A 27776-nucleotide genomic window follows, 5' to 3' on the forward strand; every position below is an offset into this window, starting at 1 on the left:
CCTTTTGTTTATTCTAATCAAACCAACTGCACACCAAATATAGAGCCAGAAAACATACAACTGGGGGTGGCCAGTCAGCTCAGTTGGTTAGAGTGTGGTGCTGATAACATCAAGGTTGCGGGTTCGATCCCCGCATGGGCCACTATGAACTGTGCCCTCAATAAAAAAATAATTGGAAAAAAAAAGCATAAAACTGGCTCCTAGAAATCTGTAAGGTGTTTTTAGGTTGTCACAATCATTGGGAGGAGAGGGAGATAGTAGCATGTAATTGGGATGCTAGACATCTGCAATGCAACAAACCTGCACGATAAAATATTGTCCCACATTCCATCAGACTTTTCACTGTCCTGCCAGACACCTACTTACATGTCTGCGGCCTAGACTCTAACTCCATTTTACATAGGCGAAGCTGTTTCTTTTTGAAGTTTTAATAGGAATTAAAATTTCTAATAATTCTTCTGTGTGAAAAACAATGTAAGATTATACTTCATAGAATCAGAACTTTACCAAGAAGTTATACACCATTTTGGAAAAATCATGCCACCAACAGTAAACCCTTTGATGCTTCAGGAACCAATAGAACACACCTACTGCAATTACAGTAGCTTTTGCAATTACAGTTATTTTTTTATGCATACAAGCAAACGACTACTTCTATTTTCTACTATAGACATGTTTTAGCCTTTATATTTTGAAATATATATTGTTATTTTGCAATGTTTCTCCTGTACATTACAGCTGGGATGTTCTGTTTTGGGTTTTTAAAAAGTTATGTGTGCAGATGAGCTATATTATACATGATTTTCATTACACAACAGTATTTTTAAAAAGGCTATTCAGCATATATAAAGGGATGTGGATGCCAATTGAATTGAGAACCACAAACAACGGGCAGGCCACTCCAAGATTTCCCATTTGCTTCCCAGTCTACTGTTGACACTTTGACCACACAATACACAACCTCATTTTCATTTTCAAGGATCCTAAGCTTTTTTTCTATAGGGACCCTAGTAGTGTGGATGATAATAAAGAAAACTTGTATAGTCCTTAGAAATAGTCTCGCATATGTCATCTCTTTTGATGCTCACACGAGTCCTATTAGAAAAGCGAATAAAATGTCTTTTTAAAGATGTTTCTCACCAACTGTAAGTGTATTATAGTAAAAACGAAAACGAACCAAAAATACTTTACTTGAGCCGCTGCCGTATCTTCGCTTATGAGCTTTCAGAGATCCCACAGATTAAGCCACCAAGACTTTCAACCACGTGAAACCTTAAACTTTTTTCTTTAGAGTTTATTTCTGCTCCTAAAGATAGGAGAAAACGAGATTTGAGGAAAGTTAAGCTACTTGCCCACGGCTCTGAGAAATCATAACATTTCAAAGCAGGGGAGTAATAATATAGAGGAAGGACTATTTATTTTATTACAGAAGTTTTTCTCACCGCAAATTTTAGGTGAAAAGTCTGTCAGCAAAGGCAAACTCGGACGGGGGCTACAGGGGAGAGCCCCGCCCCCCGCCCCGCCCCCAGGACTGTCCGTGGCGCTGCCTGACTGGCGTCCAGCGCAGGGGACCTCGTGGGGTCCTTGGCGCGGCCTCCCGACGCACTGCCTGAGCGGGTGCGCAGGCGGCTTCCGGTGTGGGTGACGAGTGGTGGCCGAAGCAGGGAGACATCAAGGGACACTCAGGCAGGGACCATGGCGGACGGCGGCTCGGAGCGGGCTGATGGGCGCATCGTCAAGATGGAGGTGGACTACAGCGCCACGGTGGATCAGCGTCTGCCCGAGTGCGAGAAACTGGCCAAGGTGAGGGGAGGCCGGCTGTCTGTTGGCGGGCGCCAGGGGCTGAGTCACGGCGCGGAGCCTGCTTAGGCCTCAGGGGGCCTGAGGGCTGGAGCGCGCATCCCCCCATTGCCTGCCCAGCCTGGGTTGAGCCTGCCTTAGTAGGACACCCCAAGTCGGCCTGAGCAGGGAGACTCCGCAGGCGGGGTACGTTGGTGCGTACAGCTTTCCAAATTCTCCCCGGGACAGATGATTATTTCACCCCGTAGGAATTGGGGCCCGATAGTACTTTTTGCTTTTCCTTGGATACTCTTTAACGTTTACTTTAGTATATTCCCAAGGGTTACGGCCGCTTCAGCATTCGGGCTAGATCAGAAGAGTTTGGGTCTATTGCTCTTGCTGAATCAATTTATGTCAAGTCGTTTATGGTTCACGGCGATGTGCCTGGCATTTGGCCACGAGAAGGGGCAGGAAAGTGATAGTATGAGGTGATGAACACAGAATCCCTGTCCTTGAGGAGCTCGTGTACTTAAGGAATCAGGCAAGTCGTGCATGGTGGTGAGTCCATACAAGTTAATAAAGTGCGGTTGAAACATAGGGAAGGAAGCTGTTCATTCTGACTGGTGGAATAAGGGAAGGTTTTACAGAGAAGCTAGTGTTTGTGTTGGGCCTTGAAGAATGAGTGAGGTTGGTTTGGGGAGGAGTCAGTCCTGTAGCAGGAACTACAGAAGTAAAGACAAATAGGCACCAAAGTGTAGAATAACCTAATTAGAGGAGGTCGTGAACAGTAATTTAGCCCAATTGCTTATCATCTCCCACAGAATAGAAATTTTACTTGATCCAAACATTTGTCATGCCCCCTACTATGTGTCAAGCAACTTCGTGTATCATTTTACATATAAGGAAACCAAGGTTTAGAGTTATATGCCCAACGGTAGTTAGTACTAGGTAGAACGAGGGATTCAAAACTTGGTTTGCCTGACTAGGGTATGCGTGGTTGGTGAATCAGCTCCATCGGGGCAGTTGCTAAGGATTATTCTCAGGCCCCCTTAAATTCTTTGATCAGTCTCCAGCCACAGACATTTATTGCTTATTCACCTGGGATGCATTAACTATTACGGTTGTAAACTCCCTAAGGAGTTTACTACATAAATACATTAAAGCGTAGTAAATTCGAGGATAGGAGGACCATCAAGTCATGCTTCACGTTTAGTTCTTAGAAACCTTTTGAAATGCTTCCCTTTTTCCCAAAAAAGAATTTAGTGGGGCTTTACAAAAAAACAAGGATCGGCGAAGATGATGAAATTGATATACCTGTTTTTCTTAGGTTTAGTGCACTTGATGGAGGGGAGCCATAAATTCATCTCTGAGCTGTCTAGTGTAAAGAAACATCATCAATTATATAAGGGTTAGAAAACTCAAATACCTACAGTGCCAGGCACTCTTCTGAGTGCTTACATGGATTGACTCATTTGATCCTCACCTTAATCCTATGCGATAGGTATTATTATTCTTATTTTAGAGACAACGGGCTAAGAGAAGGTGAGTTACATGCTCCAAGGTCATACAGCTAGTGAAATGATGCACCAGGATGCAAACCCAGGCAGACTGATTCTAGATCTTGTGCTCACACCATGCTATTCTGCCTCGTGAGCTACATGTGGTGAAACCCTGAACACCTGCCCAGGGAAGGGGGCAGTAACTCTTCACCTCTGGTTATTCTTTGCCAATTGAGAATGAAGGCCAAGCCTTTTAAACTCTGCTATTTTGAGGGAGAAATCAAGAATATGGATTTTCATATGCCTCAATATTTAGAAACTGGACACTAAACTGTTTTAAAATACTATTTGAGCCAATACCATGTAGACCAAATAAAACATACCTACAAGCCAAAGTCAGCCCCTGAACCACAACTTTGTAATTAATAGGATGATAGTGTCCATAAGGAAGAAACCATTTGCTTCAAGAAGTGCAACTATTCCTAGAACTGAGCCCTGGGAGAAAAAAATCTTCCCATTAACTCATTTCTTCTGATAGCTTACTGTGTGCAAGACCTAGTCAGTGCTAGACATTGGGGGGGGGGGGTATAAAAATAATTAGACAGATCTTGCCCTCAAATAGATTATAGGGCAGTAAGAAAAAAGTATTTCACTGCTACAGTTGTTCTACTGCTGGCATTTATTTAGGACATGTTGGTTATGTTCAAGACAGTTGAAAAGATTGGCAACTCAAATGCCAAATGCCTTTTTAGTTGTCAAATGGAACAGAAATGTTTAAAACAGGGAATGTTGGGCCTGTTTAAACTAAATAAAATTAAAGGCAATTGTATTCTGATTTTTTTTTTTTTAAGCCAGTGTGCCAGTTGAACAAAATAAAGTGTAGGTGTGGTTTGCTTTTAATACGGGACAGAAGGGGAAAAGGGCTGGGAGATGGAAGGTTATGTGTTTTTTATTTATACAGACCCACAGTTTTTAACTTTCAGATTAGATGTTTGTCTTACAGACCTAGTTAACTTTCTAAAGGTATGTTTCTCTGTTTTGCTATTTATTCATCATTTTATATTATTTTCTAACCATTCTGCCAAACATAAATTCTGCCAAAGACTATACTCATTTAGCATTGCATTTCTACATTGGAATGTATGGAACACTTTAATATACATTCTTTTTTTGAGCCCATCAATAAAACTGAAGAAAGTTTTATTTTTTTAAGTTTTTTTCTTTCTTTTCTCTCTCCCGCCTTTTTTTTGGGGGGGTGAGGAGGGGAACAGGACTTTATTGGGGAACAGTGTGTACTTCCAGGACTTTTTCCAAGTCAAGTTGTTGTCCTTTCAATCTTAGTTGTGGAGGGTGCCGTTCAGCTTCAAGTTGTTGTCCTTTCAGTCTTAGTTGTGGAGGGCGCAGCTCAGCTCCAGGTCCAGTTGCCGTTGCTAGTTGCAGGGGGCGCAGCCCACCATCCCTTGTGGGAGTTGAACCGGCAACCTGTGGTTGAGAGCATGGAGCTCCAACCGCCTGAGCCACCGGGCCGGCCCAGAAAGTTTTATTTTTATTTTACTTGTGAGAAAACTAAGGTTCAGGCAGCTTAAGCGGTTTATCCAAGGTTTACAGTAGATTCACATCAAGCTCAGGTCCCCTGGCAACAGAATAGTGTTCTTTTTACTACATGCTGCGACTTCTTTAAGGGACTGTCACTCTGTTTACTTTCCTGAAGACACTTTTTGTTGTTCTTAATGTGAAGGACATTTGAAGTTAACAATTATATGTGCATAGGGACTTAATAAGAATATATCAGGTGAGAAAACCACATATAGCAGAAGCCTCCAAAAGGCAGACTGAAGTGGTAAAATTGCCAAATCTAGACCATTCAAATTTCCTACAGTTGTGACCTCGTACAAGTCTGCTTCTGTGTCCTAACACCTAGCAAATAATAACCAACGTTTATTGTTGTGTAAGTTTTATATAATGTTAGCTATGATGATGACGATGTTTATACTATGTTCCAGGCACACCTTCATATAGTTACTGCTTTAATCCTTATACTAACCCTGTGATGTAGAGACTGTTATTCTCATTTCACTGAAGATAAAATTGAGGGTCAGAGAGGTAAGTGTCTTGCCCGAGGTAACACTGTGGTAGAGCTGGGATTTAGACACAAGCACTTTTTAACCATTACACTCTACTGCATCTGTGATGGGTATTTGAGGACCCTACCTCAGGTTAGTGAGATAATAAAAGTGATACTAGTTCTTGACAATGGTTATTCACCCTTGTATCAGGGAATTAAAAATTAAGGTAATGAAGGCCTTTTCTGAACTGTAAAGCTGTAGTATTTAACCGCTCTTAATACACAGATTTCCCCTTTCTTTTTGATTATGGTATACTCGGCACATGGTTATTTGGGAACTTCTTACATTCTTAAATTGAATATATCCTTTGGTTCTCTTTCCCCTTAATGTTTTTTCATTTAATTTGGTTACCTGAAGCCTCTTCTCAAGGTTAGTATTAAAAATAAAGTGAAATGTAAAACATTTTACTGATTGTTCGTAGCTTGGACAAAAGACTCCTTTAAGAAATGGGTCATTTAAAAGTATTAGATTGGCATTAAATTTCAACTATTTGTAGTAACTTTGTATTGGCTTTTCCTTACTTGTTTAGGATATTTAACTTAACAAATCATTAAAAGATTAGGTCCATTTAGGAGTTAAATGTCATAGACAAACAGAACTTAGATCCTCAGTATGTATTGATGTTAAACTCCTCGGTCGATTATCTCATTTACAAGGATTATTTTAATGAGAAAAATGAGTCATAAAAGGCACATGTTGTAACAAGTTGGTTTTGATAGCTCTGGCCATCTTGAAAGGCAGCATTGAGGAGGTAGAATTTCACGAACTATGAGTAGATAGGAAAGGAAGGAGGAAGATATTTAACTATAAGCTTGAACATGGAAGATTGGGAGAAAAAAGTGGGATGATTAGAGAATTGGAGTTGTATGTAATGAAGTTGATGGTTGTGTCCCTCAAATAGCACTGAATTGTCAGCCATGTAATTGTCATATCCTACTTACTGAAACCGTAAGAAACAGAAATTGTAAGCCATTAAGATGGACTGAATAGTCCAGGGCAATGTCGATTTCTTCAATATGTACTATGTACAAGTTGGTGCAAGAGAAACAGCAGTTAATTATTCAAGGTCCAGACCCAAAGGAACTCTGAGACCACTTAGGAGGCAAGACGTGCACGTGGATAACTATAGCACAGTATGTATAAGGGATGTACCATAATGTCTCCAGAAGCAACATTATGTGCTGGCCAGGTGCCGACTGGGAGCTAGTGATACAATGGTGAACAGCATAGACACGGTCCCTGCTCCTGCAGAATGCGTTCTAGTGAGATTACAAAGACAGTAAACATTCAAATAGAACGGAGTTTGGGGTCATTGCAAAGTAGAAAGTCACTGCGCTTGAGTGTTAAGAAAGAGGTGGTCAGTGGACTACTCTTTTAGAGAGCATTGTCTGAGAACACCTTTCTGAGTTGACAGTTGATGTTTCATTGATACCTGCATACAGACCGTAGCTTTAGAGCAGGGGATGATTCCTTCAGATGTGGGTTCAGTTCTTTAAACCCCATCCTTCAGAATTTGAATGACTTACAGTAAACTATCCTCTATTGATCAGTCATGTGACTAATAGTAATTGCAAAAGTGACAGGAGGTAACATGAGTAAACAAATTATTTTGCATTTTAACTACTTTTGTACTACTTTTTTTTTGTTGCCAAATAGTAACCATAACCAATTATTTTGGTCAAAGCAAAGGTGCGATTTAAACTAATATGGTTTTTAGTTTAGTGAAGGAAACATTGGACCAGGAAGCAAGGGCTCTGGGTTCAGGTTCTGTTGGTTTTGTGGCTGTGCTCTTTGGTCCTCAGTTTTTTTACTCTCTAAGGTACAGATTATTGGACTAAATAATGTCTAGCTGTCTTTCCAATTCTAAGATTCTTTGATATTTTATGATTTATTAGCCTCTAACTTTGGGGAATTTATAGGTTTGTTTTTTGTTCTTTTCCTCTGATGGTCATTTAGCCAGCATTTATTGTATATATGCATCTATAGAGCTTTCAGAACTGGTACTTCCCTTTGCATAGGAAACATTGTTAAAATATTAGTAATCATGTGTTTCAGATTCAGTTAAGTAAGTTCAAACAGTGGCTTTACAGTACATATTCTATGATGCATTGAAAATTCATAGTTTAAAAGTATCTTGGAAAATACGGAAACAGTATTTTGAAAAGTCCAAACCCTGTTTGTGCTCTTAATTCAAAGGTGTTTAATTAGTTTCTCTCATCAGCAAAAGAGTGCACTATGAATGTCATTAAATTTTTTTTTTCATTTTATGGTTATAAAAACAATTTCTAAATAAAATTCTCATCATTTTCAATTCATTCATTGTTATTAATGCCAGTACTGTAAATGCAATTTTTGTGCTGTGGTTCGATTTTGTTTTTATCAAAGTTTGTGGTTCCTAATAGGATGGCTTATTTTAGTCTTGGTGTATTATCATTTAGGTTTATATTATTTGAATTTTGTTATTCCCATTCCTTAATATTCCCAGGGAGAAGGTTTTGTTTTTGCATATGAGGTAGAAATTATTATCAGTAGACAAAAAGGGGTGTATTTCATTTGGCTCAGTATCTGCTTAAGAGCATGACTTGTGGTATAGCACGGGTGGGTATCGTTAGGTGGTCTTCATTTCTTTTAAGCACCATTATTTATTTTTAAAGTCATTGAAAAAAAACAGTGTTTCCTTTCTTTTTACCATCAAATATCCTTTTTATTTCTCCTCAAAACTTCATTTAGAATATGTTATGATGAATTTATAAAGAAATGATTTTCCCATTTTTATTCTTTCCCCCCCCCTTCTTCCGCCACCCTCCCCCCACTCCGGTTCAAGCCGTTGTTTCTCAGTCTAGTTGTGTAGGACACAGCTCCCTGGCCCATGCTGGTATTATGAGCCTTACGCTCCCCCCTGGCTGAGGCAGTCGGTTGCCAGTTGTCAGTCGGCCTCACGGCAGCTCTCGCTAGCCACCAGCCACTCATGGTGGCACATGGTAGCCCACGGCAGCACATGCCAACCTCCGGCTGCTCACGGCTGCCCAGCTCCAGGAAGAGCTGTTCACAATCTTAGCTGTAGAAGGTGCATGCAGCTCACTGGCCCATGTGGGAATTGAGCCAGCGACCTCGGGGTTAGGAGCATGGCGCTGCAACCATCTGAGCCGCCGGGCCGGCCCCTCATTTTTATTCTTTAGAGACACGTGACTGCCAGTTAGGAGTCTGTTTAAAACAAGATAAACAGGTGTTACCACACTTGATAAATTAGAATCCAAAACAAAGACTTGATGTTTTTCTCAGATGTTAAATCATTGTTCCATATTCAGTTTCCTTTAGGTATTTTGAAATGTTAAAAACAGCATGTAGGCCCCAAGTTGGAAATCACTGGCTTATCTAATCCACTGGAGAAGCAAGCACTGTTATGAAAAATGCAAACGTTGTTATGGGGGTGGTCCTATTCCTCAAATAGGCCATTGATTTTTTTTTTTCTTTTCTGTGTCAGTAATGTCTCATTTTAGACTGTTTATTTGGTTATGTGTTGGTGGTGATGTTTTCATTGTTCATTTTAATCTTTTGTGTTAGGAAGGAAGACTTCAAGAAGTCATTGAAACCCTACTCTCTTTGGAAAAACAGACCCGAACTGTGAGTAGATTACAGTGAAAACTGCAGTTACCAATAATTTCATTTAATATGGTTCCATTAACTTTTAATCTATTTTCATTTTACAGGCTTCTGATATGGTGTCTACATCCCGTATCTTAGTTGCAGTAGTGAAGATGTGCTATGAGGCTAAAGAATGGGATTTACTTAATGAAAATATCATGCTTTTGTCAAAAAGACGGAGTCAGTTGAAGCAAGTAAGTTCAGTTTTCTAAAAGCACTTTTAGAATATCTTTCTCTGAATCAGTTTTTTTTTTTTTTTGATCTTTTAAAAAAATTTTGTTGGGGAATAGTGTGTTTCTCTAGGGCCCATCAGCTCCAAGTTGTTGTCCTTCAATCTGGTTGTGGAGGGCACAGCTCAGCTCCAAGTCTAGTCGCTGTTTTCAATCTTTAGTGGCAAGGGATGCAGCCCACCATCCCATGTGGGATTTGAACCAGCAACCTTGTTGAGAGCTCACGTTCTAACCAACTGAGCCATCTGGCCACCCCTGAATCAGTTTTAAATCTGTTAAATCAACATAACAGTTTAGAGAGTTCAGAAATTCTGTCCATATTCTCAACTGCTTTCATTTTTGTTTTTTTCTTCTAGTCTATATATTTTCATATTTTTATAAAATTGTAGTGAGAGTTCTATTTCCATGTTGCTCCATATCTTCGTGTTTATTTTAAATGATTGTGTTATAATCCACTAAGTTGATAATCTGTAACTTACTTAATCATGTCTTTTATTAAACATTTAATATTAAACTTATTTTTGAGGCCATTTCAGATATTTTGACCACTTGTTTTGTTTAAAGATTATGTATTTTCTCTTTGGGTGTTTTTGTGGAGCTGAATTTTCTTCACTACTTCCCTGTTCTGTTTGAGATATATTTAAATGGTCCTCTGCAGAAGTAGAATCCACTTTTTACATTTACATTTCATCTTTAAAATGCTGTTCCCTGAGTAGTTCCTGGGTTTTTGTTTTTTGCTTTCAAATGATAAAGGTAAATGACATTGTAAAATAGGGTAGTAGTGGAACCAAAAACAGAAATAATAGGGTTCTTCCCTATATAATAGGGTCCAAATCCCTTATTTTATTAGTCAGCTGCTAGAGTGAGCTTAGTGAGTTAAATTATTTTTTTGCCAAAAAGCAAAGTTATTGTAATTGTTTTTCTTTTTTTAGATAAACTTATGTGCATAAAAATTCAGTGTTAAAAATTAACATAGATTTAATTCAGGCAATTAGTACATGTGAATGTAAAATTGACTTAAATATGCCTTTTGGTACTCAGTGCTATGGTTTGAGAAACCATCACAGAGTGATTGAAAGACCAATATAGATAAACCATCATCTTCCTCTGATTTACTAAGAGACTTGGTTTGTATGGGACAATTTTAAAAGGTTTACTTAATTAGAAATTTTGGGGCAAACTGGCTTAAACTAAACAAAAATATGTGTTTTATATAGTATTAATATAGTTCAAAGCATGTATCCTCAAATACAAATTTGATTTCAAAGTGTCATAACATTTCAGAGCTATTAGAAGGGACTGTTTAACTGTTACTTTTCTGTTGGAGAAACTGAAGTTTATATATGAGGCTGTTGGAATGTGAAGAAACGTGCGAGTAACCTATAGTTTAGTACAGAATATAAATCACAAGTAATCACAGTACATCTTTAACAAGAGTCCTAGGATTGATTTTAAAAAATTACTTGGACACATACACATGTGTGCATGTGTAGCAATAAATAGTAAGTGACATACAATAGTGAAAGGTACTAAGAGATGTGAAAGGAGGAGGAGGAGGAGGAGGAGAAGAAGAAAGTTTTTGATTAGGTTTATTATGGAAGACTTGGAGAAAGAAGAGTTTGTGTCAGTCTCCCAGCTGTCAGGTGACATAACCAGAACTGGAACCAAGACGGCTCTTTTTGCTATAACATGTCTTCATAGCTGTGGAAGGTGCCTAGGGACTCAAAATTGTCTCTTTCCTTTTCTCGTAATTACTTTTTATCTAAAACTTTTCCTTTTTAGGAAGAAAAGTAAGACTTAGAAATTAGAAAGTAATGTTTCTTAAAATAACCTTTTTTAAATTGCTTAATGGTTTCAATTCACTGTCTGTCACTTGAGCACAGGGCGTAAGCCTCACTCTACCCTAACTTCCCCAGTGACTTATAGTGTTCAGTTATCATTAGAATCTTGATTGTTTTGTCTTTGCTTTACCACATCTGATTTCTGTTCATGTATTTTTGCACAGTAGAATTACCAAGTTGTATTCCCTTCTAGAAATCATTATTAAAATTAGTTTTAGAGGGATCATATGTTTTGTGAGATACTAGGTGTCCCAGAGCCTTGCACTTCTTGAAAGAGTTATACTTTACAATAAAACCTTGCTTTCTGCAACCCTTGGGTCTCTGAGCAGCAGAATTTTCAGATAATTAAAAGTCTAACTTGGGCTACATGAACATTAAATGTTTTTGCAAGATATACCATGGGATTTTTTTCAGTTTTATTGCGGTATAATTGACAGCAAGATATTCTGTTTATTTTTCTATCATAAAATAATATTAATATAATTTAGCATTTTCTTGATGACAAAGAGTCCTAATTAATATTATTATCAATGATTATGATATGCTCTTTGGAATCTAGATTAGGAATTGGCAAACTGTGGGCCATGGACCAGAACTCACCTGCCACCTTTGTAAATAAGGTTTTGGAACGCACTGTCTGTGGCAGCTTTGGAGTCACAAAGGTAGACGGAGACCCTATGACCCACAAAGTCTCAAATGTTTACTCTGTAAATATCAACAAAAATGTACAGAGAAGGTTTGCTGACCCCTGACCTAGATCACAGAATGTTAGAGCTGGAGGAAATGCAATCCAACCTCCTGATACCTGTGAGGAAACTGGACGTGCTTTTCTGTGTCACGTTTAATGAGATGAGTATGGGTGACTGGCTCCCCTCCGCACCAGATGATGGAACTGCTGTACCATCTTCTGCCACTGACTTTTTTTCTTCAGTCACAATATCTGCTGGTCATTGCTGTACTCTTCCCACAGCCATTTTTGAACTCAGCTTTTCTCTTTCTTGTTTTTTTAAACCTTTAGTTTGTTGCCATTTCTTCCATGTCTTTCTGCTTGGCTACAAAAAAGCTAGCTAGCAAGCCTTTTAATAGACATTACTAGACATGCCTCTTCTACCTTTCCTTTTGCGTAATCGGTTCACCAGTTGTGCTGGGGAGGTGTACAGTCTTTGCACTTGAGGGTTTCCTTACCTTTATGAATTTGTTACTGGGTAGTCAGTACTTCTCGGCCATCAGGGAGATGTTAATGTTCTTTGATGTTCTATTATAAGTGTTTCAGCGTGTAGTTACTTGGGAATACCACATTTGACTATAGCATGTCCATCAATAACATACTTTCTTTTCCTGGCTGAGAAATGAATTTTACTTTACTTATGAATGGTTTCTGTTATTTTAGGCTGTTGCAAAAATGGTTCAACAATGCTGTACTTATGTTGAGGAAATCACAGACCTTCCAATCAAACTTCGATTAATTGATACTCTACGAATGGTTACAGAAGGAAAGGTGAGTTGTCTATTGGCATAATTCATAGTGTTAAGTGCTTTCTTACCTGTAGTCAGAGATACTTACATATTTAGACATTTTATATTAGTATGTAAAATAAGGTTAATTGTTTACCCTAACCTACATCTGTTTGAAAAATCTATGTTTGGGATAGCTAAGTTTTCACGCTAGTGCTTAAATTACTAGAGTATTTGCATTGTAAGATTAGTTTTCAAAATTTCACTGTCTTTCCATAAATTATTTGTATTTCTTTTGATGCTCCCTCCCTGCAATGTCATGTTTCTCTAAAAAGGGCAAGTATGAAATGGTGACTATGGTAGCTATGTTTCTTTCTAGATAAATTTTTGTGGTTTGAAACCAAAACTTAGCTTATATTTAACTTTTTGTCTCTTTAACTGTCAATTCAGTAAATGTTACTGAGTATTTGTATTGTGCTAGGTCCAAAATAAGCAAGACATTCATCTTTACCTCAAAGATCAGTCATAGATATCGTTGCTGTGTTGTGTGTGCCTTTAGCTCCCTATAGCACGGAAGTAGGGACTGACTGGTTAAGGTGCCTCAAAGAGTTGGTGATGGCTGAGTTGGCTTTTTAAGAATGAATGGAAATTCTATAGGGCTGAAGGTAGGGAGAAGGAAGGGCATTTTAGACATAGGGGAAATTATATATAAAGATATCAAAGTAAGAAAAACATAGTACATTTAGGAAACTGCAAGTAGTTTATTATTGGAGATTAAGGTTTTGGGGTGGAGTGGGGAAAAGGGAGCTGCAGAGCAAAAGCTAAACAGGTAAGTAAGCCTGAGCATGAAACTTAGCTCGCTAGGCTTTATGTAGTTATATTTTTAGTATCTAATCTGTTGGAAATTATAAATCCACTAATAGTACATGTAACTACAACAATGCTAGAAACTTTAATACTTAGCAAGACCAGATATTTTCAAAGAAAGTAGCCTTGTACTTAAAGATCAATCAAAATTAGTATTGGTTGAATTGTAGCTATTTGACGGCATATGCTCTTTGTAAAGTGTGTTGTTCTTCAAATAATTCTTATAAAGTCACTTTCCATTTTCTGTGCCATGTGGTCCTGTTAGTGTTAAACACAGTGATTTCATATTTCAATTCTCAAAGCTGCAAAATACAGGTAAAGTTTCATAGAGACATTTTCTTAAAAATAATGTGATTGTGAAGTATAAAATGTCACACAGCTCTGTTTGTATGTGGGGGATAAAGTGCACATAACTCCAGGAGAAATACTCTTATACCTAGTTTGAATAATAGTGCAGTTCTGTCTTTAAATTTTAACGTATTTCGGTAAGAATTTTGATAAAAATAAGCTTCTCGTATTTGTAGATTTATGTTGAAATTGAGCGTGCTCGACTGACTAAGACATTAGCAACCATCAAAGAGCAAAGTGGTGACGTCAAAGAGGCAGCCTCCATTTTACAAGAGCTACAGGTAAGATGCTACATTTCAGAGAGCGTACAATTTTAGTCTTAATATTAGCGGGAATAGCTTGTTTTGGCACCTTAAAACTTTTTTCTAAATCACCAAGATTAAGAGTGAGTTCAATAGAGTATGAGGTTATTCAGGTAGCTGGAAATAGGGTAATTATGGTCCCAAATAAATGTAACAGCTAAAGAAGTTTTGAAGAAAAATTAGGATCAACAAATTAATCTTGATACTGCACTTGTTATTTATTTGCATTCAATTTCGAATTTAAATAAAATCAGTAACTCATGTGCTATGTACTTATGCCTTAGGAATTTGCTATTAATCGTTGGCTTTGTTCTTAATGATTATTTGAGCAGTGGTCATATCTTAATGACTTTTAGATAGATGGTTTAACAAAAAAAATTGCATCATAATTTGCCATGTTTCAGGACAATTTTTAAGAGATCTTAAAATGAGACAACAAAGAGCTAAAGAAATCTGAGAAAAACCACATAGATTCTCTCATCAGAAAAATGTACCTGAACTGTGCTCAAAATTTGGCTAATAATTTTAGCCCATCAAGGGCTTCCCATTAAGTTAAATTGATTTTTCTAACTTTTCAACCATGTACGTTATCCATGTTAGCTAAAGGAAAGGAAAAAATAATACTAGAAGGCTCTTATATGCTGTGCATTATCATTGTTTGTTTGTTTGTTTGTTTTTTAAATTGGGGAAGAGTGTGTTTTTCCAGGACCCATCAGGTCCAAGTCACGTCGTCATTTTCAATCTAGTTGTGGGGGTTTCAGCTCAGCTCCAAGTCAAGACATTGTTCTCAATCTGGTTGTGGAGGGCACAGCTCACTGGCCCATGTGGGATTCGAACTGGCATTCTTGGTGTTAAGAGCACTGCGCTCTAACCAACTGAGTCAACTGGCCGTCCTGTTTTTTTTTTTTAAACTATGTCTTATGTTCTGAATATACTTTATCTTATTCAATGTTCGCACACAACACTATTTTTATGCCCATTTCTCAACCAGGGAAACTGAGACTCAAAAAAGTTAAGTAACTTGCCTAAACTTGTTACTATGCAGTGGTCGAATTTGGATTCATACTAGTTCTGATTGGCTTCAAACTCTTTTTTTTTTTTTCTTTTTAATTAAAATATTTAATTTTGGGTTTTTTAGAGCAGTTTTAGGTTCACAGCAAAATTGAATGGAAAGTGCAGAGTCCTCATGTGCCCTCTGCCCCCACACACTGTCACCCTCCTCCACTATCAACATGCTGCACCAGAGTGGTACATTAGTTACAATAGATGAACCTATATTGTAACATCATTATCACCCAAAGTCCCTAGTTTACAGTAAGGTTCACTCTTAGTGGTATACATTCTGTGGGTTTGGACAAATGTACCATGACATGTGTCCACCATTGTAGTATCATACAGAGTAGCCGCACTGCCTTAAAAATCATCTGTGCTCTGCCTATTTGTCTTTCCCTCTCCCAACTGCCTCGCAACCACTGATCTTTTTATTGTCTCCATACGTCTGCCTTCAACTGTTTTTCAACTATGATGATTATATGCTCATAATTCAACATTGCCTATGAAATATTCTTGCCAAAAAAATTAATCTCAATTATATAAAGAGTCAGGTGTATAATATAAGATCCAGTCTTATATATCATGTATCATATATCATATTATGTTATATAAGACCTGGTCTTATTTTAATATAATATTTTAATATTTAATTTAATATAATATATTAATTTTTGCTCCAAAAGACGCATTAGAGCTGATGGTCTGGCTAGGTCTTATTTTTGGGGAAACACAGTAGTAGCTTTATTTATGATACGCAGAAGATGAAATCAGTCCAGGTAGTCTTCAACACATAAATGGATAAACTGTGCTTCCTCCGTACAGAGGAATACTACTTAGCAATAAAAAGGAATGAATTATTAATATACACAACTTGAATGAGTCTTACTATTTCAAAGCATTATGCTGAGTGAGCAAAGACAGTCTCAAAAGGTTACATACTATGTTGGAATTCTTTTTTTTTCCAGTTCCAGTTGACAGTATTATATTAGTTTCAGGTGTACAGCATAGTAGTTAGACATTTACATAATTTATGCAGTGATCCCCCTGATTAGTCTAGTACCTACCTGGCACTATATATATATTGTTGTTGCAACATTATTGGCATGTTCCCTATGCTTTACTTTACATCCCCAGACTATTTTGTAAGTAGCAATTTGTACTTCTTCACTCCACCTTTTTCACCAGGCTTCTCAATCCCCTCCCTTCTGACAACCATCACTTTGCTCTATGTATCTATGAATCTGTTTCTGGTTTTTTTTGTTCATTTATTTTGTTCTTTATATTCCACATATAGGTGATAGAGTATTTGTCTTTCTCAGTCTGGCTTATTTCACTGAGCATAATACCCTCTATGTCCATCCATGTTGTATGTTTGACATTTTTGAAAAGACACATCTGTAGTGACATAGAATAGATTGTTGCTTGTTGGGTTATGAATGAGGGAGGCATGTGGCTGTAAGGAGTAGAATAAGGGAGATTTTTGTGATGATATAGCTATTATATCTTGATTGTGATGGTGGTTACACAAATCTATAAAATATGTTAAAATTCATAGAACTTACCCTGAAAGAAAAAATCCATTTTACTGTATAATAATTTGTTTAATTATAATTTCTTGGAGGAAGCTAGCTTTTTCTGTCTTTATCAGCATTCTCCCAGTATGCATGAAAGTTGTTTATCAAGGGTGAATATTCTAATGTGTATTTAGTTTTGTTGCAACTTAAAAATATTATAAACTAATTTACTCTGGTAGGTGGAAACCTATGGGTCAATGGAAAAGAAAGAGCGAGTGGAGTTTATCTTAGAGCAAATGAGGCTCTGCCTAGCTGTGAAGGATTACATTCGTACACAGATCATCAGCAAGAAAATTAACACCAAATTTTTCCAGGAAGAAAACACAGAGGTAAGCATATCTCTTACTATAAATTTACTTTAAAAGTGTTTTTTGGGGGAAAACCTCATAAACACCAATTTATTTTGTCAATTTTTTTCCAGAAATTAAAGTTGAAATACTATAACTTAATGATTCAGCTGGATCAACATGAGGGTTCCTATTTGTCTATTTGTAAACACTACAGAGCAATATATGATACTCCCTGTATACAGGCAGAAAGTGAAAAGTGGCAACAGGTAGGAATATATATTCTTTCACTTGACATTGATGCTTATTTGGAACAATTTGCATTTTTTCTTTTTGAAATAATTTGAACATCAGTAATTCTGTGCAATTTTATGATGCTGCTTTGTATTCAGTGTGTTGATAATTCAGTTTATCCTGATTCAGACGAATTGTGATAATACTGCAAATTACCACATTGGAAGAAATGTAGGCTTACTATTTAAAATATGTATAGCAGGTCACCTAACAAAGGTTACAGATAAAGACCTAACATTACTTTGGAAAATTATTTTACAAAAATTATTTTAAACAGCGTATTATATATGTATAAGCTGTGGAATATGTGTATTCCACATTTATGCTGTTGACTTTTTATAAGAACTTTTTCTTTTATAAATTTGTTTGTTAAAAAATGTCAGTGTAGGTAGTAATTCAGATTAGCAAAGATTTACTGTAATAATTTTATGAAAACTAAGTATTAATATTACTGAAAGACACTATGTAAAGAGCAACCTGGTAAAAAAAATTTTCCCTCAAAGATTTTTGAGTACAATATTAAAAATGAATATATTCAATTATTCCATGATTTTTCAGTTCTTGCCAAAGTTTCCATTTTGTTTCCAATCTTATATATAATCTGTTGTGTTGTACAACTTTTTTAGGCTCTGAAAAGTGTTGTCCTCTATGTTATCTTGGCTCCTTTTGATAATGAACAATCAGACTTGGTTCACCGAATAAGTGGTGACAAGAAGTTAGAAGAAATTCCTAAATATAAGTAAGTACTTTTATAATTAGTTTAGTATATCTTAGTAGAAGCACCATTTTGAAGGAAAATTGGTTAACCTAAATATAGTCTTCTTAGTTTGTTGCTGATAGATTGTATTAGAGAATAAAACTAGAGATAATAAAGTGGTGAAATGTATTTTCGTACTGCATTAGAAATTAATGTAATGAGATTATTACACATATTTTAAGTCACTTATCAAGTAGAAGTTTTATTTCAAGCAATTTTAGCAGCTTTTGGTTAATTAACCATTTGATAAAGTTTTATCGTTGATAGTTTGGGGCTTTGTGATTTTCAGAAGTACATACTTCTGAATATCTATTATATAAAACAGACATACACTTCATCATAAGCACAGTGGGCTTTTATTTATTTTTTTCTTTAAATATTTATTTGGGGGAGGAGATACCACATTTCTATTCAATTAAGAGAAGTATTTTTAACAGTACCGAGATCTTTTATTTTTTTACACTTATCATGCCATGAATTCATAGGAAATGAGTTCTAGCAGCTCAGGGTTCTCACAAAGGGTGGCTTCCTGGGTGGGGCAGGCTGGCGTTTCAGTTGAATCCAGGTACCTTTCTCTTTGGCTTCGTTTTTTGATCATTTTCCTTCACATGTTTCAGGAAGCCATCTTCGCTCTTAGAGCTCTTAATATGCTCAATATGTACATTAATTCTCTTGGCAAGAATCTTGCCCTTAACTTACTTGTTTACAACAATGCCAGCCACATCCTGGATAACACTGTAGACCCTTCCAGTTTTGCCATGGTAACATTCATGGGCCATTCCTTTTGAACGGTGCCCATTCCCTTGATGTCTACAATACCACCTTTCTTATAGATTCATGTGTGTGTGGCCAAAGGCCTAGAGGACGTACAGCAGTGCCTCTTCTTGTCCCCTTAGTGTTGGTCTTTTTGGCGAATTACTGGAAGATCGTGGTCCCAGCCGAAAAGCTATTTTTTTAAGCTATTTGTCTTATATCTGTTTCATTCAAGTTTACAGTAATTAGTCCAGAGATTGGCAAATACATTGTAGGACAGAGCAGAATGTTAAGTTTGGAAATGCCCTATTCAGAATTACTGTGGGGAAAAAATGGTAATAAAATTGGTAACAATAATTAACTTGGTTCTTGTTCTACGAATAAAAATTTATAAAAACCAGTCTTTATTGATATTTAAAACTTGCCATTATATTAGATGAAAGTGATTTTACAGATTGGGAATATTAAGTTCTATACAATTTACAGGGATCTTTTAAAGCTTTTTACCACAATGGAGTTGATGCGTTGGTCCACACTCGTTGAAGACTATGGAATGGAATTAAGAAAAGGTTCTCTTGAGAGTCCTGCAACTGATGTTTTTGGTTACACAGAAGAAGGTGAAAAAAGGTGGAAAGACTTGAAGAACAGAGTTGTTGAACATGTAAGAATCTGGCATGGTAGAGATGACAATTTAGAAGTAAAGTTTGGCAAATTTGAGCATTAACTTATTTTTTAAGTTTGATAATCAAATTTTTTTGGATGTTATGTCTTTAATTCTTCACTTTACAGTTGTGGGTTTTTTCCTATGCCCAGTGTGGTAGTGATGTAAGTTTGTTGTTCAGATGTTTATTGTGTATTTCCCAAAGCACATCAAAATTTATCACGTCCTTCTTGTCTTCCTCCCCACCCCACATTTTTGGCTTTTTCAGAAAAGATAACTATGTGTTAGTATGCTTTATTTTGAGAGGACCTCTCAAGAATCCAAAATTTCATAGCGTATAAACCAGAAAGAATGTCTTAAGAATGTGAGGGAGGGAGAGAGGGATGGGTGGATGGATGGATGGATGGATGGATGGATGGATGGATGGATAGGGATGAGTTTTCTGTATGATTCTCACTTGGTAGTTTTGGAAATGGGTAACATGTCTTAAACTTTTGATCTTCTTGGTGTCACTACAAATTGAATTATGTCAACATTCATTCACACAACAAACACATTTGTTGTGAGCCTTCTATGTGCCAGACACTGTACAAAGTGCTGGCACATGGTCACTACCTTACAAAAGCTTAAAAATAAGCCATAAGGAAGATGCATTTATAAATAAAAATATTGCAGTACAAGTATATAGAGAGTAGAGGGGAGCATAAAGAGGGAATTGATTGGTTCTACCTGGAAGAATGGTCAGCCTAGATTCGTAGGAATTGATGTGGGAGGTAAGATTTGTAAGAAGAGTACAGTTAACAGGGAGACAAAGGAGAGCAGTCCCTTGAGGCAGACAGGATCATCTGAGCAAGGGCACAGAGGCACAAACCAGCAGGGGAACTTGGGGACCTCCAAGAAAAGGAAGGGCTCAGTGAGAAAGGAAGTTGAAGTTGTAGAAAGGGTCTGGATCATAACAAAGTTTGCACCCAGTAGTGAAAACTTCCCAACTCAGAGGATAATAACTAGGTTTGTGTTTTACAAAGACTCCTCTGAGAGTAAGTCCTTGGAGAGTAGATTTGGACAGAGAAACAAGACGAGAAGACTAGTTCAGTGAGGGGCTATATGAGTTTGAATTAAGGCACTAGCCAAGGTACCGAAGAGGAATGGACAGAATGGAATTATCTTAAGGCAGAAAATCCGTAGAATTTGGTCACTGATTAAATTTAAGGATAAAGGAAAAGGTGGGGTCTAGAATGATTCTCATGCTTCCTGAGAGGTTGGTGTTGCCATCGACCCTGACAGAGATGGAAGGAGGTGCAGCTTCTTCAAAGATGAGTTCACTTTTCTCCCCACTGTCCTCCATGTTTTCTTGTGAGTGCTACTCTGTTAATAACAAGAATAATAAAGAGGAGTCTATCTTTAGAACCCTTTCCAGTGAAAATTAGGGAATTTAATTTCTAGTTATCTTGATGTAATTATAATGGTAGTAAGGTGATGTTTTGAGATCCCAATTTTTTAAAATTTCAACCTTTTAAACATTTGTGTCATAATTAGAAAAGCTTAACCTTAGATTCGTGCATTTAGCAAAAATTTTTAGCACAGGTATATTTTTAAATCACTAATTTATGTAAGATACGCCTGTATTTTGACTATATATATTTTAAAAGAGTTGTGGAGACTACTCAGAATAACTTACAAATAACTGCAGAAACCAAAATATCTAAATATTTAGTTTTGTTACTGAAGTTTAGAACTAGCATTCTTCCAGTGGTGGGTTATAGAAAAAATGAAAGCTCTGAGTCTGACAATTTAACTAAACTTATTTGGATATGAAAACAAATGGACCTTTAGCTTTAGTGACAACTATTGTGTGTCCTCCCTGCCCTCTCTCCTCTCCCCAGAATATTAGAATAATGGCCAAGTATTACACGAGGATAACAATGAAGAGGATGGCACAACTTCTGGATCTATCTGTTGATGTAAGTAGTAAACGTTATTTGTAGCCATTCATTTTCAATATCAATCAACTTATAAAAATCAAGTGAGAAAATCAATTTTGTTTTATTGTTTAATTTTAAGCTTAGGTTATAGTTTCCCCAAGCTATCTTAAGTATTGAAAAATAGCCTGAATATTGGTTTATAGTTACATTAATAATATTTATATTAGTTAAAATCTTCACTTAAATATGTTAGTTTTCCATTGATTAATTTGAAGTCCAAGGTATATAGTCTATAATAAATCTGCCTAGGTTCCCAAAAGTGAATGAATGGTAAAAATAAGAGCTGTGAAGGAGACTTGACTGCAGTTCACCTGAAAAGGTCCCACGACGTGCCTTTCAGGAGGAAGCATTGTAGAACAGAGTAGATCAAGTTGTTCTTGACGGTAGGCTCTTTCCCAGCACCAGTGGGGTTACCTTTGCAGGGAGGCAGGTCAGACTCAGCCCTGACTCTGAGTGACAGAGTCACTTCATTCCCTAGACTCTCGGTCAACTAAGTCCATTATTATAGGAAATCAGTTGCTAACATTAATAATGAATTGTAGCCCTGCACGTTTATTATTATTATTATTGTGGAATACTGGGGAACTGTGTTTTTCCAGGCCCCATCAGCTCCATATCAAGTCGTTTTCAATCTAGTGTGGGGGTGGGCAGCTCACTGGCCCATGTGGGAATCAAACCAGCAACCTTGGTGTTATGAGCACTGCGCTCTAACCAGTGAGCAAACCAGCCGCCCAATCCTGCATGTTCTTGGGTGAAGAGTTTAGAAAGTGCTTTCCTTAGACATTGTTTATTGTCTATAATTACCCGGTCTTAATCCAATTTGTCTTTCTCTCTTGCAGGAGTCAGAGGCTTTTCTCTCGAATCTAGTAGTTAACAAGACCATCTTTGCTAAAGTAGACAGGTTGGCAGGAATTATCAACTTCCAGAGACCCAAGGATCCAAATAATTTATTAAATGACTGGTCTCAGAAACTGAACTCATTGATGTCTCTAGTTAACAAAACTACACACCTCATAGCTAAAGAGGAGATGATACATAATCTACAATAAAGGTCTCGATGCCCTTAATGCTTTTAGAAAAGTTAAAATTGGAAGTCATTTAAAAAAAAAAAGACTGTTATGGTGTATATGTTGGGGTTGTTGTTTTTCCTATTCTCAGCTCCTTTGTCTAAAATTTAAAAGATAGTGAATATGTTTGGGGTAACTATCAACCTTTCAGCTCCCTGATTTTATTGTTAACTTTGCGTTTGCAGTTGGTACAAAAATACATTTTTATTGTCTGAGTACTCAAAAAATTGTGTCATAACTTACCCAAATATTTTTCTATGATTTGAAAACTTTTTAGCTATTATTTGTTTTCATTCGGCTAACAACCATAATTAAATAAAAGCAGTATATGCACGTTTATTTTCTATGGTTACCTGTGTTTCTGAACATTTTACGGGGTAGTGATTTAAGTGTTTTTTAAATAAGTTCTGTTGTAAAGCTATGAATTATTTTGTAGAATTTGAAAAGTAACATAAAAAAGAACATTTGGGATAGAGTTGTGATCTGTGAAGAATTTGTGTTTTAGTATTGTGGCAGAAAGTCTCTAGACTGAGGGTGTAGAGCTATCTGGTAGGCTATAGACTTTTTATATTTTTTGAGTCAAACTTGTTTCATCACAGTAGCTTATTTTTACCCCTTTTCCTTGATTTGACCAGTTGTTGAACAAAATCAAGTAACATCGTGTTGACACAATTTAACACACAAAGTCATTTTTATAAGACTTTGTGGCCTTAACTTATAGGTCTGATTAAATCATTAATGCTCCAAATTCATTATCTCTATGGGAACTTTAGTTCCTTCATTTGAACACTGGATAACAACTTAAAATGCTTTTTAAATGACCCCCAAAAAAACTTCAGGCCACCCTCTTAGCAAATGGTATAGTATTAACCTTTTTTTTTTACAGAATTAAAAGTAGTTTTACTGTCAAAAGAAATGTCTGAGATCAATTAACATGAGCAAATTTTGGAATTTTTAAAAAATTTGATTTATTTCAGAGAAAATAGAAAAATGAAACAATGTTAGACAGTTATTTAAAATGATGTTTAAATGAAGAAAGTATGAGGTCTGCTTTTTTAAAAATACAAATGCAAAGGGGAAAAGCATTCTGGAAACAGCATTTCTCATAATTCATTTTCTATGAAATGGTCACTAAATTGTCCTATTTCATGATCCCATGGCTGAGGACAATTGTGGGACCTCTGCTATTTATGCTGAGTCATTGTGAATAATAATATAGTATTAATCTAATTTTATTCTTTAGAAATTTAATGTATTGGTCACATTAATAACATCAACATCTGCCATCATTTATCTTTAAAAACTAACCAAAAATATGTCAAGTTCAGAAACTTCAGAAGTTCACACTAGCGGTAAGCATGGTTTTAATTTTCTTTTGAATGAAAAGGATAGAAAATAAAATTATTTTGCATTGTTAATTTGTAAATCAAGTTGGAGCTAATGCGAATCTAGTTTCTCATTAAGTTCATCTTTCTAGGGATACATTCCCTTTGTATTTGCCAAACCTAGACTATTTGGCCTAATATGTTGCTATAAAGACTTCAAATATTCCTCCTTGGTCTTTATTTAACATGCTAACCCTCAACTAAGCTCTTTGTGTATTCTGGTTTGGTGCCACTTGTAACTATGTCCCGGTGACCCAATCCCACTTGACTTGATTAACTGCTCATCCATTTCTTTGTCCAAGCAAATTTAAAAGTTATTACCAATTTCTTAGTGTTACAAAGAAAAATCCATTAGCCTAGGGCAGTAAAATGAGATTTTTTTTTTTAAACCTAAAATCCTGTTTTACATTTCAGACCTAAAGCCGGCATTTGTGAAAAGGATAGAACCACTTTATTTTAAATATGGAGAAGATAATAGTTGACTCATCATTTTCATTAGATTACTAACCAGCAGGAGAGGTGATAAGCCTCTGGGGTTTTTTGTTTTTTTTTAAATGAAACACCTTTTAGCCATCTATTTCTATATAATTTATGTTTTTATTTTAGAGTTCAATAGCTATTTCTGTAATTATCCTCAATTTCCATGTGCTTATTGAATTATTGAAAAACTCATCTTTAAAATTCATACTGCTCCATTTTATCTCTTACAAGTGTTAAATGTTTATGATAAAAGTACATATTTTAAATTGTTTTCAGCTCCTGGATATAGCTGCAATAAAAGCACTAACTTGTGGGTATTTAAAAAAAACCTGGAGAATAAACTCATACTTTAAAAGATTACTTCTCTTTTTAGTTCTCTTACTGTTTAAAACAAAAAGCTATAGATAATTTACATTTTTCTTTCAAAATCATGTTACCTGTCTAAAACCTGTTTTTAATCGGTGGGAAAACATTTTGCACGTTTGTTTCAAATGTCAACTAGTTGGCTTTTTCCCCTGAATTCTTTCTGATTTGGGGGTTGGTGACCGGCCATGCCTCCTTGTGCTCTTGACCAGTGGTTGTCCAACTCAGTACACATCAGAATCACAGGCAGGGCTGTGACAACAGATTGCAGGACCCCACCCCAGAGCTTCTGATACATTAGTTCTTGGGTGGGGTCCAAGAATTGTCATTTCTAACAAGTTGTCTGGTGATGCGAGTGCAGCCAATCCATGGACTACACTTTGAGAACTACTCTTTTTGACACCACTTGGAGTAAGCGCTAGAAAAGAACTATGTTGGGTTTTTTAAATATTTTTCTGGGAAAAACTACTGAGTGAACATGGGCATCAGTAAAGTTAGGATTGTGCGACAGCAGGATGCCCGTCCAGTGCCTTTGTTTTTGAGGCTAATGATTCGAAAGTCTGCTTTTATTATGTTTCCTGACATGTAGAGAAAAGTTACCGCTTTTTCAGTAGCTATAAAACAATGTCCCTACCGTGGGGCTTATACTAATTACTATGTTGAGAAAACCGAATGACATCTCTTTGAAGATTGCAGGAATTTCACCATCTTGCTATTTTCTCTAGAAGATTGGGGACCGTGTTTATCATTGTATCCATCATTTCTGTTAATACAGTGGGAATGTCAACCCCTTCGTTGTCATACCTCGCTGGAATTTTTTTTGATTCTTCCACCTTTACCTTGTAAGCGTACAATTTAGTAGCATTAATTGCACTCACAGTGTTGTACAGCCACCACCACTACCGTGTTTCCCCAAAAATAAGACCTAACTGGAAAATAGGCCATAGTATGATTTTTCAGGATGCTCATAAAATAAGCCCTAAAGTGTCTTTTGGAGCAAAAATTAATGTAAGATCCAGTCTTATTTTCGAGGAAACACGCCAGTATTTCTAAAACTTTTGGACCACTCCAAACAGAAGCTCTGTAATCATTAAGCAGTAATTCACCAGCCCCCTTTTCCCAGCCTCCAATAACTTCTGCTTTCTCTTTATGAATTTACTTATTCTAGGTATTTCATATAAGGGGAATCATATTTGTCTTTGTGTCTGACTTATTTCACTTACCATAATATTTTCAAGGTTCATCCATGTTGTAGCATACATCAGCATACATTCGTTCCTTTTTATGGCTGAAGAGCAGGCATTCCACGGTGAATATACATTTTGTTAATTCATCTGGTTGACGGCCACTTGGGTTGTTTCCATCATTTGGCTAGTAGTGCTGCTAGGAACATGGTTGTACAAGTACCTGAAGTCCTGTTTTCAATTCTTTTCGATAGCTCTGCATATTGCCTTTAAAAAAATAGATCCAGTGAAAATGCTAAAGATTGTGCACAGAAGTTCTTTGTACCCGTCACTCAGTTTGCACATTGACAGGATCAAAATGATGTTTATGTACAAAGGAATGGTGTGATAGAGCAGAGGGGCCAATTCCTGGCAAAGCTGTTAATATTTTAAATCTTACCCCAGCAACCATAAAGACAAATTCCTCCCTAAGAGCTCATGTTCTCTTGTACCTGCTATTAGGGGTTCCACAGTCAGTGGAATAGGAGCTACTAGTGATTCGAGTTATCAGACCGCGTCAGCCAATAGAGAGCATGTGTGTGCATGAGTCCCGCCCTTAAGGAGTTTAATATTTCTAAATTGAGTACCCTGTTCAATTTCTTATCTTAATTTGAACTTTGGACATTTTCTTTGAATTGTGAAAGAAAACTTTCTGGTTTCATAATGCCCCCCCACGCTTTTTTTTTTTAATGCTTCGGTGTCACTTGCAAGAGCAGCAAGTAAAAAGGTGAAAGCAATATGATGTAAACTAATTTTACTTGACCAAGATTTTAGCATTATATTCATTTAAACTTTTTTTTTAGCATTTGAAGAATTAGATAAGTTTAAAAGAGCGAACTAAACTTCCAGAAAGCCAAGATAATGTTAGGAAGGAGTAAGACAATTCTTAAAATGCACATCATGTCTGCTGCTGCTGGGCGCACAACACAATGCCTCACGACGGAATACTAAACAGCTGATTTCCTGATGCTTTCACGCCGACTTTTATTGCGCGTAGAAAGCAGGGCAGATATTCTATTCAAAGTGTTCCTACTTAATGAAAATGCTGTAGAAGACCTCATTCTCCTCACCTTTTAGAATGCAAATCTTGAAAGAGAAGGATAATGTGATTTTCTTCTGCTCTCAGTACTTAGGGATTACAGTAAGAGTTTGGAAATAAGTTCTTCCTCTAAGATTTAGATAATATCAACATATTGTGGACCAGAGCAGATAAAAACATATAATGAATGGCTCCCTGGCTAGCCAAACCTGACTTCCAGGAAATTAACCTTCGAGAGGGCAACTTTTACAACTAGTTGACTTTCTCAGTATTTGGAGTAGTGCCAGGCACATAGTTACAAAATGGATGAACTTTGAAGAAGAATCAGATAACTTGAACTTGACTATGAGATATATAACTAAAGGAAAAACACATCAGCCAAGGAGTTAGCCATGAAAGCTAGAAAAATTGGAGAGTCACAGAAGCACACATTGCTGTTGTGTGGGTCAGAGAAATCCTTCGCTAACCAAATCCAAGTGTTCTGGACTTCTAGGCAAAGTCATCCTAACCGTGGAAATAGATACAGGAATTATAGCCAAACACTTGTGGTCCCCTTGTTCAAACAGTTCTCTCATGAAATTGAAGCAACATGCAAAAAACAGCCTAAAATCGTATAACGAGCTCACCTTGTTCTGACTCCATGCTCAATAAGCAAACTTCTGATAATGATTCAACTTGCCATTAATTTCATGATAACTTACCAAGTAGTATTTGGTAACTTTACCAAATAACTATTTTCAAAAAGGTAAAAATTGAATATAAAATG

General features: G+C 36.6%; 1 protein-coding gene across 1 annotated transcript; it reads left to right on the top strand.

Annotated features, from left to right (window-relative positions):
* Window positions 1-1605: 1605 nt before the first annotated feature.
* PSMD12 (proteasome 26S subunit, non-ATPase 12) lies at window positions 1606-22860 on the top strand. The gene is made up of 11 exons (XM_033091078.1): window positions 1606-1803; window positions 8969-9028; window positions 9115-9243; window positions 12511-12618; window positions 13967-14071; window positions 16899-17048; window positions 17141-17275; window positions 17927-18039; window positions 19297-19471; window positions 21355-21432; window positions 22293-22860. Exons 1-11 carry the CDS (start codon window positions 1696-1698, stop codon window positions 22500-22502), a joined length of 1371 nt encoding a protein of 456 aa, XP_032946969.1. The 5' UTR covers window positions 1606-1695; the 3' UTR covers window positions 22503-22860.
* Window positions 22861-27776: the final 4916 nt, after the last annotated feature.

This window comes from Rhinolophus ferrumequinum, chromosome 21 (assembly GCF_004115265.2).
Source record: "Rhinolophus ferrumequinum isolate MPI-CBG mRhiFer1 chromosome 21, mRhiFer1_v1.p, whole genome shotgun sequence".
NCBI classification, from domain to species: Eukaryota; Metazoa; Chordata; class Mammalia; order Chiroptera; family Rhinolophidae; genus Rhinolophus; species Rhinolophus ferrumequinum.

Bases quoted from the DNA above. Each gene is read 5' to 3' on its own strand.
- PSMD12 (XM_033091078.1), top strand. From the start codon at position 1,696: ATGGCGGACGGCGGCTCGGAGCGGGCTGATGGGCGCATCGTCAAGATG. The intron at 12,619-13,966 runs GTGAGTTGTCTA...TCGTATTTGTAG, and splicing joins GAATGGTTACAGAAGGAAAG to ATTTATGTTGAAATTGAGCG. The intron at 18,040-19,296 runs GTAAGTACTTTT...TACAATTTACAG, and splicing joins GAAGAAATTCCTAAATATAA to GGATCTTTTAAAGCTTTTTA.